This window comes from Leptosomus discolor, chromosome 20, assembly GCF_034619465.1.
Source record: "Leptosomus discolor isolate bLepDis1 chromosome 20, bLepDis1.hap2, whole genome shotgun sequence".
In the NCBI taxonomy this organism is placed as follows: Eukaryota; Metazoa; Chordata; class Aves; order Leptosomiformes; family Leptosomidae; genus Leptosomus; species Leptosomus discolor.
Window position 1 is genome coordinate 7,060,194 of NC_141410.1, and position 11,783 is coordinate 7,071,976.

The 11,783-nt window shown below is 46.3% G+C and overlaps 1 protein-coding gene across 1 annotated transcript; it reads left to right on the top strand.

The window, feature by feature from the left end:
• Positions 1-797: 797 nt before the first annotated feature.
• On the top strand, positions 798-10,974 carry LOC104342442 (solute carrier family 2, facilitated glucose transporter member 5). The gene is made up of 12 exons (XM_009946052.2): positions 798-854; positions 2,462-2,560; positions 3,000-3,160; positions 3,667-3,791; positions 6,455-6,607; positions 6,691-6,816; positions 7,089-7,276; positions 7,684-7,794; positions 8,259-8,360; positions 8,741-8,816; positions 9,931-10,058; positions 10,741-10,974. The coding sequence occupies exons 1-12, from the start codon at positions 798-800 to the stop codon at positions 10,972-10,974; spliced, it is 1,560 nt and encodes a 519-aa protein (XP_009944354.1).
• Positions 10,975-11,783: the final 809 nt, after the last annotated feature.

An 11,783-nucleotide genomic window follows, 5' to 3' on the forward strand; every position in this document is an offset into this window, starting at 1 on the left:
CAAAGTGGTTTCATAGTGCAGGAGGTTAATACTAAGCCAGCAACGTGTGGTATACCCTGCACGTAGAGGGAAAGGATTAACGTGCTTTGGAGGAAGAAGTGTGTTCTGCGCTCTGTTGACAACACAAATCTGAGAGGATGGACCTGCAAATTGCCCAAGTGCTCTGAGCAAGTTGGCCCGTACAAGGTAGGACAACGAGCAGTATTTTGGCCCAAGGGCAGATACGCAATTCGTAGCTGCAGGAGGGTTAATGCAGTTCTGTTTTATCGCTGTGGCCCGCGGCAAACGCCTTCTTCGTTGCCAAGGCTGCTCCCGTAGAATGCCCCATTTTGCCCTGGAATGCGGCAATTGCCAGGCAGCCGACAACAGCTGCCCATGAGCTGCAGCATGAAGGAGACAGCAGGAGTCTCTCTGTTGCTAGAGACTCATCTTGTCCATGGACATGTAGCTGGGGGAAACCAGCTCGTTGAGCAGCTTTTGTGGTAAGTCTGCCCCTTCTAGGGGGACAGATGAGCCTGTTTCCCCTGTAGGCAGCACCTCTGTTTTGAGTCACATTCTGGCAAAAGAACACCTGATCTGGCGGCAACAGACTTGATCAAGGAAAAGAGAAGACATGAGGGAGTCGCGCAGAGTAAGGGAATGATCAGACAAGAACAACTTACTTTGGGTGGTAGAGCTTGATTGGATGTTTTCTGAGAAGTCAGAGGGGGATTTTCTGCGTAGGGCGTTTCCATCCCCTGCGTCGTCTGTTTTGGCCATAAAAGCCCGTACGCGGCATCTGCGATTCGAACACCAAAATGAAGTTGAAAGGAGAGAAGCAGGAGAGCTCGGACTACAGTGAAGGTTCAAAGGAGGTAAGTGTGCCGGACGGTAAGTGTGCTGGACTCTGTACCTCCAACCTCAGCCTCCTGCAGAGATGCAGAGCAAGCAATTTGATCTGCAGGCACTTGTAGAGAAGGGAGAAGACCAAGATCTTTTGGGCTAACCTATCCATGACTGATCTCGCAGGGAGAGCAGGGTCGTGTAGGTTCTTGAACCCACTTTGTCTGCAGTGTGGTGCTGCACTGAGTCTCCCGATTTTCACTCTGTTTGCAGCTGATCTGCCATGTCGCTTCTGTGTGACTTTCCCTTTCTGTGTGCGGGTTTTCTTTCCTACTTTCTAAGCGGTTTTAGGCCGCAGATGCTTCTGGATGGGGGCTGCCTTTCACAGCAGTATTTTTGCGGAATCTTGCACAATACAATGCTGGCGTATGCCAGAGACTTTCCTAAAAGTGCCGAATGTGAATAATTAACACCAGTGGCTCTTTCGAGCTCCTGGGATTTGTTTAATGAGAGCAAGGCAGCCTGCTTTTCATCACCAATATGAGAATGTCATCAGTCTGCTCCTAGAAAATGTAGCTGGAAGCCTCAGCTTCCTCCTGATCCTTACTCTGAGATCGACCTGAATTTTGATCTCTGTCAGTGCCTTAGACTCTGCAGATCTCTGGAGATGAGCTACCAGAGCTGCTGAGGAGTGTAAGGAGTACCAGCAGCTATCTGGATGAATGTTCGATTAGGGGAATGACAGATCCTTCATGTGGGACTCGAGTTGAGTGGTGGGACATAAAACCTTGCAGACGTTGGGGGTAATGATGGTGACAGAAAATTATATGTGTCTGAATTAAAAATTACTTTATTGCTGTAGCAATGAGATATATTAGTGAACTATTTAAAAAAAATAATAATAACAAACCAAACCCCAAAATGGACAAACGAGCTCAGGCAACACCGCAGGGCCAGCCTGGGGACTGAATAGCAGCTGGATTGTTGTGAAAAGCGAGTTGGTTGTAACCCTGAGGACTGTGTACCCACGAACACAGTTGGTGTTTGATCTTACTCCGGATGGCAATTTTACCCTTCTCCAAGTGCTGCTCTTACAACCAAGCCCTCACTGAGCTACTTGAATAAGTTCTAATTGGCTTCAGTGGCAATGGGATTAGATCCATCAACAGCTTGATCCTGAAATGTGGGAGGCAGAACAAGCCAGCATGTGAAAGCAGAACAAATGAACAGGAAAGGGATTTTGCCACTTCATGCAAAATCTCTTCTTTTTAAAGCTTTCTTGTGCCAATATCCTGTGTTATTTCACTAACCAATTTGCATGTTGGAAAAAGAATAATTGCATATGATTTTTTTTTTCCCTGGGGGGTGGTATTTTAAGCATGATCACTTAAAAATTATTCATCATCCAAATAATCCATCAATACCAGGAAGGAATAGAATGAATTACTGTAATGACTGTGTGCAAATCAAGCAGAACAAAATGAGTTATAATGAAAACAATCCACTGGGTATTCTTTATACAGTAGCATGAAGTGAAAAACACAGCAGGCAAGTCTTTATTTTTGCTGAACGCTATTTATGCCTAAAACACCAAACCTGCTTCTAAGGTGGTGTTTGTGTGTTTTCTTTCCCTCTGCAGAAAATGACACTTTTGCTTGCGCTGGTAACACTGATATCTGCGTTTGGATCTTCTTTCCAGTACGGCTATAATGTGTCTGTGATCAATTCTCCAGCCCCGGTAGGTTGGACTGTGGAGTGGACCATGACCCAGCAGGAGGTTTACAAACAAAACGAGGCAGGACCGTGACAGTAGATTATGGGTGTTTGTGGGCAGATGCTTGTACTTCTCCGGGTTCCTGGTGAGAAGTGGTTCCCCAGGAAAGGAAAGTGGTGGAGTTAAGGCCTATAATGCTACTGTTTGGACAGCGGAGACAGGCCATGAGGATTGTCTTCCCTTCTGGAAAACAGGCAAACCCTTCAAGGCAGGATAACTTGTAGTAACAGTTATCTATTCCAGGCTTCTCCATCCCTCTCTTGCATTCATTTTCTAACTCAGCCATTCATTTCTTCTTTTATCAAGACATTTGTTTAAAGCTTTATGGCATTTGTTGTTAACTAGCTTTTACAGCATGAAAATTGTACTCACTCTGCTACACATGCTCTGTATTCCGTTCCAGTACATGCAAGACTTTTACAACCAAACCTACTTCAACAGGACTGGAGTGCCTATGGACAGTGGCTTCCAGACACTGCTCTGGTCTCTTACAGTCTCTATGTACCCTCTGGGTGGCTTCTTTGGGTCCCTCATGGTGTGGCCTCTGGTCAACAATTGTGGCCGGTACGTGACAGTGGTGTTTAAGATCCTTTACTATCAGTTTTCTGGGTTCAGATAAGACTTGCCTCACCGGTCACTCCAGCTTGCCAAGCCCATCAGGAGCATGACTCTGTCACACATCCCTTGATCGTAAGGTAGATGGGCTGGTGAGTAGTTGTTGGACTCAGCTACAAATATTTGTTGTCTCCATGCGTAGAAGAATTTATATGGTTTCAGTAGGGTCAAGGGCAGGCTGTATGCTGGGCACTAAGCTGGGTAGAGAGCTGTGATGAAAGTCCTGGGCTGGGATTGGCAATCAGGCCCAGCTTCTGCTGTTCAGGTTTCCTAAGAAACCGGTTCTTTCTTGAAGCCTTCATTCTCTGCAAGAAAAAATTGGACAATCACCATTTTCCTTTTGATTAGTTTTTGGGATGGTGATTGATTTGAGTTTTGGACAGCCTAACGCAGAGGGAATCTATCTGGGGCCTTAAAAAATAATAAACTGAATCTGTCTCTCTATTCCTTTGCAGAAAGGGCACTTTGCTGATAAATAACCTTTTCTCCATTGCTGCTGCAATCCTTATGGGAACCTCGAAGCTAGCAAAAACCTTTGAAGTAATCATCCTTTCACGTGTTATCATGGGAATATATGCTGGTAAGTGAGAGGTTGGACGGTAAAGGGAGAGCGAGGAATATTTTCTTGGCTATGTAAAGGGGTTTTTTTATCCTTACAACAGATGGTTTCACAGGTAGCATATTTGAGCCATACATCTGCATAACAATGCTGTACTTGCCTGAGTAACAGTTGTTATCTGCATGTTGCAGAAGTACTGAAGATCTCCAGTAAGCAATGGCAGTGAGACTGGAATTTGAGATGTACAGAGGAGATGTGTGCCTGTAGGTGCAGCTATCCCCTGCAATAAGCATCTGCTAGGCACTTTGCAGCGCTCCAACAGCCAGGAAACCTGATGGTGATAATCTGTTTTCCCAGACATCTTGAAACAGATCGTCTGGCGTGCTTTTTTTTTTCCTTTTGCTTTTTAACATAGTCAGAAACAGAATAATCCTTCTAAGTCAAAGTCATTGGAGGCAATGCTAGATCCAATAATCCAGTCCTGGAACTGACTGGTCTTCCTGCAGGGGAAAAGAAATCTTAAAAGGGAGAGCAAACGATTCGGAGATGCTGGATTTACTGCAAACATAGGGGGAAGCCAGGGAGAAGGGGGGGTGTGAATTGCTGCTATAAATGGCTCTGTCACAGCTACAGTAATGTGGAACAAAGAGAAGCCCAGAGTGGCTGGGTACCCCATGCAGTACTGTCCTGAGTGTGTGCAGAGCCAGGCTGGTCAGGCTCCTAACAGCGTTTAGGCTCCATTAATTGGCTTTGGGCTAGCAAGACTGACATGCTCCACGGGTTATTAGTGAGGTGGGATATCCTGTGAAGATAAAATGGGAAAACAAGAAGCTGACATAGGAAAACAACTTCATCTGTACCATCAGCAATTGCCGTTGGTGAGCTAAGGCAGGAAACTTATCTGGTCCAGTGGTTTTATTTTGACTTTTGACTTTGTAAGCCTGGCAGCTGCTTTTAGTGTTGGTTCTTTGAATAAATACTAAGGGAGCTGTTACGTGTGATGCCCTTTCCAGTTATTTATAACTGCCAAAGGAATCTGGACTGGATGTCCTGACTTGCCTTTCACAGCTTGACCTCTCTCATACTGTGGACACAGCGTCTGGGGAGGGAAGGTGCTGAGCCAAGCCAGCCTGCTTCAGGCTCTGGTAGGACCCAAGCATCACCCTTCCTCACAGGAGGGTGGCTCTGGTGCTGGTAGCAGTGTTCACAGCCCTGTTGTACACAGGCTCCTCTGTGGCAGGGCTGGGTCAGCACAGGTCTGCACAGTTAGGCAGCCCCTGTTGCATGCAGTAGTCCAGGAGGCACTGCTAGCATGTTTTCATCTGGGCAATCAAACGGCTGGTTACAGCACAAACTTAATACACTACACCTTGTGGGTTTAGTTTTCTAATGTTTCTTGTTTGCTTTAATATTTTTTTCCATGCCTTTTGGCTTTCAGGTAACAGCTGGATCACTTTTGTAACTCCAAGCCCCTGGGCTAGCAGGCTAGGAACTTTAGAAATGTAAGATAAGAGTCTCATGTGGTCATTTGACTCCAGGAGTTTGGGCTTTGCATGCCAAGATTTACAGCGTAAGCATGGGAGCTGGCAGCAATGTGGGGTCACTGTGGGTAACCACGCAATATTCCTCAAAATAACCTGTGTCCTTCGTGTCCTATTCGAGTAGAAATACCTACTCCAGCGTGCTACCTGTGAGAGATCTCAAACCAGCAAAGCTCTTTGTAAAATGTTACCGAGCAAATAAAGGAGTAGTGGATTTTTTAAAAGCCAGCAAGAAGTCACACCTCTCCACCCTCACATCAGCTCATTGGGATACTGATTTCTTTTCTTCGTTTAGAGGAAGTTGAAACTCCTCCCTTACACTTTCAGTTTGTTTCCAAACCTGAAGTAGCACACGCTTTTTCTTTGCATGTATTGTGTTAGAGTACTTGGCAGACCCTGCTGGGAGAAAACTACTTCTAGGAAGATGAACGCTGGGAGCCCCCCAAAAATCTGCTAGCTCTGTAGGCAAGACAGGCAACTACTAGCCGTCTTGGACTCCTGAAATGCTTTGCTGCTGAGCAGTTAATAAGCTAGACCCTCAAAGCACCAGAAGGTGAGCAGGTTGCACTCCCAAGGCCATCATGCATTTGTACTTGGTTCCCTGCTACATTTAATTTGAAATGGATGAAACAATTCCGCTTCCTTGAATTATCTCCAGCATGGGAATGCCTCTGCAGCTTAGCCACAGTGGTGAGTTCTGTCTAAGACAATTTCTATCTGTTTAAGATATACGAGTGTAATATTGACAGCCTTGGCGAAGGGACAGCATTGCTTCCAAAGAGCAGTGGGACAAACTTATTCCTCTGATGGGTCCTGGAGAAAGCTGGATTCCTGGGCCTTTCTGAGGGCACCAGATGCAGTGATGAATTTTGTACCTCTCTACCTACTGAGCAAACTGATGCCACATGTTTTTGTCCCATATTCCCCTGAACAGTAAGGGAAACGTACACAGCTTATTCAGTGGCCGGAAGATGACATTAGATCTTCAAGTGGAGGAGAAGCGTTTGAGCGTGAGGTTTCCATATGTCCTCTGGTCCAGCAGGGATCACTTTGGCCTCACAGCGGGGAAAGACATCTTGCTGAAAATGGTGAGTGTGCTGACATCAGGCAGCTGTGTGTCTAACATTGTTCTCTAACTACTAGGTCTGGCTTCCAATGTGGTTCCCATGTTCCTTGGAGAAACGTCCCCCAAAAATCTGAGAGGTGCTATTGGAGTAGTACCGCAGCTCTTCATCACGCTTGGGATCCTTGTAGCTCAGATCCTTGGTCTCAACAGCATCCTTGGGAACGCCAAAGGTAAAGACCTGGCTTGGGACTTTCCTGTAGGCTCCACTGGGGCAAGATTTCTCACAGCTGTCATCTTGTCTCACTCATTGCAGGCTGGCCTGTGTTGCTGGGACTCACTGGGATCCCATCACTAATTCAGCTCCTTATATTGCCCTTTGTCCCTGAGAGTCCCAGATACCTGCTGATACAAAAGGGCGATGAAGAGCAAGCACGACAAGGTACAGCATCATCCTTTAATGAAAAGGGAGGTGGAATGGGATAGATCTGACTGTAGGACATGTCTGACAGCAATCAACAGTGAAGCAAGCGAGTGTGAAATTCTTCATCGGCACGTTGCTGGTGGATGGAATTCCTGCAACATTGCTTCTTAGCCTGCATGTGAATCCCTGCTGCCCATGGCTTAGATATTGTTCTGTCTTGATTTGAAGTGGGAGAGCTCAGTGTAGACCTGCTCTCTGGGGTCCATAACTCACCTTTCTCTCCCGACTAGCTCTGCAGAAGCTGAGAGGCTGGGACGACGTGGACGATGAGATAGAAGAAATGCGCCAAGAAGACCGAACAGAAAAGGAAGAAGGACATTTCTCTGTTCTCAGCTTGTGCACCTTCAGAGGCTTGCGATGGCAGCTCATCTCTATTGTTGTCATGATGATGGGCCAGCAGCTATCTGGGGTTAATGGGGTGAGTGGGAAGGCACGTGGGAAATGTCAGTGGGGTGAGTAATAAAGGGATGGGACTTCAGAGTGCATGATGGGGGGCAGTGCTGACACAGGAGCTAGAACCTAGGACACAGAAGTACCCCTTCGTCAGGGACACTGCTTCTGCGTCACGTTCTGGTGGGTTGACCCTGGCCAGTACCAAATCCAGTGCACACGTGTACTAGATACAGAGTCAAGCTGTCCTGTGAAGGATAGTTTGGATGTTTTTAGAGTAAGGTGTGTGTGTGCCTGGATCCAAACACCAATGTCTTCAGAAATGAAATAATTCAGTTTTTGGGCTTCTGTGCACCAGTTCCAGGATGTAAAAGCAGCCAAAATGGGATTTCTGTCTTCTGCCTTCGTATAAACACAGCTGTTGTTTTGCTGCAGATCTTTTCCTATGCAGACAGAATCTTCGAGTCAGCAGGTGTGGACAGCAACAATATTCAATATGTCACTGTGTCAATAGGTGCCGTCAATGTCGTCATGACTTTGCCTGCTGTAAGTTTCTGTTGGGGCTCTTCGAGTCTCCCCTGTCCATCATTGTTTAAATTGTGCCATTTACACATACTGTGAGCTGCTCTGCACAATAGGTGCCCTGCAGTGTCCCTTGGTTGAAGGCAGCTATGTTAACCAACGTGATTAATCGTGACAATTTCTCATATGCCTCAGAAGTTTTCCATCTCTGCCCTCCAGGCTGATGTGCCTTTTTTACTGTCCAGTGTTACCATGCAGGACTTCCACAGAGTTCTCACTGGGACTGGGCACTGAAGAATGGCCTGCCTGCTATCACAGTGTTACTGACACACCCAGCTTTTTGCAGTTCCTGGGTGACTTCATTCCCACAATCCACCAGTAGATGGTGGAAAGAATTTCTGAAAAGACAAAGACTGCCTTAATTTTGGTCAGATAAGAAGTGCTGTGCCCCAGGTGTCTGGTTTCTCACCCTCTTCTGTCTCTTTTAGGTTTTCATTGTGGAATCCCTGGGGAGGAGAATCCTCCTTCTTGCTGGCTTTGGATTGTGCTGTGTCTCCTGCGCAGTGTTAACTTTGGCCCTTAACCTCCAGGTGTGTAGTTGAGTGGCTCAGGTGATGCCACCCAGGCATTTCTGGACTTTCCAGGGAACAGGTCGTTGGTGTGTTTCGAATACCAGTACAGGCTTCTGCACCCTGGGGGGAAGTGGACAGTTCGAAAGGTCTCTGTACTTGTCCTGCTTGTCTGAATACTACTTCCAGTACGTCATGTGTGTAATACCTGTTGCATCCATTTGTTGGAAGCAAGGATCATGCCCAGGCTGTGATTTTCGTGGCTAAGGATGGACGTATCTGGCAGTGGAGGGTGACACTGGCTTTAGAATACCTTCAAATCCTAACATGAATAGTGCCTTGAATGTGTTGGTGATGTTCAGATAGGAACTGCATCTAACCTGTGATTAAATTCTTCGCAGACCACTGTCTCATGGATGTCTTACCTCAGCATAGTGTGCGTCATTGTTTACATCATTGGACATGCTATTGGAGCCAGTAAGTAAGCACGGTCTAGTCCAGTCTCCTCCACAAGTTGGGTAAAGATTAAATGTCAAATCAAAAGCTTTGTGGCGCTAGTCCAATGAGATCAAATACTTTCTCTGCGTGGCCATGCACCTTGCTGACTGTCATCCAGGGTTATTTATGTTCCAACAACTGCCTGGCTGTGTCCGTGAGGCAAGGCAGCGTCTGGCTTTCAAGAGAAAAGCGAATGCACAATTGTGCTTGTGCCTGAGATTCCCCCGGTAAGATCTGGAGCAAAACTGAGACAGTGAGCCCTACCAACGGGGCAGAGGTGTTGCTTGCTTGCCTCTGTAGGCAACAAGTCAAATTAGAAGCAACTCAAATTGCACGTGTGGCCCTGCAGATTGCTTTGCGGAAAGGAGATGTGCAGATAGACGTGGCTGTTGGAAAGGCTTTGTCCCGACCCAGCTTCTCAGCATGGTAGAGTTGTCTGTTTAGCTGGAAAGTCCTGCCAGACCCTCGCTGGGCACAGCAATGTGGTTTTGAAACTCCTGAAGACGTTTCCCTGGCAGATGGAATTACGTACAACCTTTCCTTTTCCATTTAGGCCACCAGGCAGATTCAAACGCCAGGGGCGGGGAGGGAGAACACCAGGTTAGCTGGACCTGTGGCCTGACCCCGTTAATGAGAACATGGTCTGTATGTGCTTAACCATGCCACTGGCAGCAGTGCAGGGCATGGGCCCTAGGGCTTGTTCCATGGGTCATTTTTCCAACACCTGCATGTGTTGGGCTGTTTCTTTGTTTTTCTTTTTTTTTTTAAGAAGCAAAGACTTGCTTAGTTGCTGCTCATAGGGTGCTCTCTGGAGAGACAGTTCATGTTTATTGATGTTATTTTACAATTTGTGCTGGAGATGGGTTTGTGGTTAAGGTGCAACCATAGGCAAGAGGAGGCTGATTGCTGTGCGTGACTTAGGAAAGTAATTTAGTTGCCCTGTTTTTGGTTTTTTTAATCCCTTATTTGATTTATTGGGTGTTTCTAAACACCAGTAGTTTAGAAACCATTGCCTGCCACTGAAATGAACAGTGTAGTCTAGAAATTCAGAGTGGAAGAATTTGGAATTTCCAAATATGCAACTACCTTCCAGGTCCAATTCCCTTTGTGATGATCACGGAGATGTTCCTGCAGTCATCCCGGCCTGCAGCGTTCATGGTGGGTGGGTCTGTGCACTGGCTATGCAACTTCACCGTGGGGCTTGTGTTCCTCTACATGGAGGTAAGATGCAATCATGTGACAGGGCAAAACTTCAGCTTAAAATTAGTATCTTCACCTCTGTGTTCTTAGAGAGCCTCTTTAATTCTGAGAGCTGTAAATGCCCACACTGGTTCCCAGTACCTGCAGGAAGGATTATATGGTAAGGGCGAGAAACTGATGTTAATCAGCACTTTTTAATCACATCTGTCTGTTGCACATGCTTTAAAAGGAAGCAGTTATTTTTCCAGGTGAATGTCTGATCCTGAATTCAGGAGCACGGAGGAGATTGCAAATTCCCCATCTTCCATGGGGGGATGAGGTAGTGGTGCCTCAGGGAGCCAATTTTAGCTTTTGATCTCTAGGTCACCAGTTCAAACTGATCCACAGCAGTAGTGACCCATAAATTGCTGGAATTGCTGATTTTAGCCTTTGCAAGGGGAGCTGGTGATTTTAGGTTTTGTAACAGACCCTCACCCTCCTTTTCCACTAAATCCATGGTGGTTTCCCATAAATCCATGGTCATAGTATGAGAAGACAGAATCTAGAACCACCCCTAACTTCTAGTTGTTCAAGTTAAAATATGTGCACATCACTGCAGCTGCTGTTTTCATAGGTATTGTGGGGTTCAGCATGTCCAAATCATGTAATGTACACAACTGGAGTACTCCCCTGATCCCTGCTCTGTCTTCTTTCATTGCCATAGGCTGGACTGGGACCCTACAGCTTCCTCATCTTCTGTGCCATCTGCCTCGCCACTATAGTTTACATCTTCTTTGTTGTTCCTGAGACGAAGAACAAAACCTTCATGGAGATCAATAGGATCATGGCCAAGAGGAACAAGGTGGAGATTCAGGAAGACAAAGAAGAGCTTAAGGATTTCCAAACTGTCCCAGGTGGGCAGGCAGAGAAGAAAGAAATCTCCAGCAGTAAGCTGTGACCAGGCCCAGTGTTTGGCCTGGCCCAGACATTTCTCAGGATCTGTTCAGCTAGAGAACAAATACATTGGTTCATCATTTGATACTGATCTTCATTCAGACCTTCTGCAAAATCCTCACAGCAGGAGTTTCCTAATAAGCCATGTGTCTTGAGAGTGTTCTCATTGTGAGTGATTAGCAGGAAGGCTTCATGGCACAGCCACTGCCGAGGCAAATGACCCATTCATGGTATCTGTCACAAGAAAAGGGCAATGTCCTCAGCCATCTCAGTTCCTGTGATCAAGTAACCTGTGTCATAAGGAGATGTATATCCGTGATGTCCTGACTGACACATTTCAGGTGACACAAGCCAGCACTTGGGCTGGGTTTTGGTCAGTGGTGTGCAAGGAGTGAACTATATTCCTCTGAGGAACTGTCGTTCATGTATTTGAGGGTCCAGCATGGATGATGCCAGGCCTTTGGTTCTCTGGGGTGGAGAGAGCATCAGTTGTTCTGAGGTGCTTTGATAGATGGGCTGATAACAGTGTTGATCCTATCAACTCTTGTTCTTCCTTTGGTGCTTCAAAGGATTGCTAAACTGGAGATACATATCACTAATTTCACCTCCATCCTGTTTACCCAACTCTCTCCTTCAAATCAAACCTAGTCCTCAGCTGTTCTGATGAGTCATTCCAAAGCCTTATCCTTGAGGTTAGGAATCATCCATCTGGCTGATGCTTATTCACAACCGATTTATACCCATTGGTTCCAGTGGCACTCTAGTCTTTGAGCTATTTAGCTCATTTCACTTCCTAGTGTTTACACTTCAGTT

What these genes read in the sequence shown, in the direction of transcription:
- LOC104342442 (XM_009946052.2), top strand. Translation starts at nt 798, where the DNA reads ATGAAGTTGAAAGGAGAGAAGCAGGAGAGCTCGGACTACAGTGAAGGT. An exon ending in CATCCTTGGGAACGCCAAAG is followed by an intron (nt 6,608 to 6,690) that starts GTAAAGACCTGG and finishes CACTCATTGCAG; the next exon opens with GCTGGCCTGTGTTGCTGGGA. An exon ending in AGCTATCTGGGGTTAATGGG is followed by an intron (nt 7,277 to 7,683) that starts GTGAGTGGGAAG and finishes GTTTTGCTGCAG; the next exon opens with ATCTTTTCCTATGCAGACAG.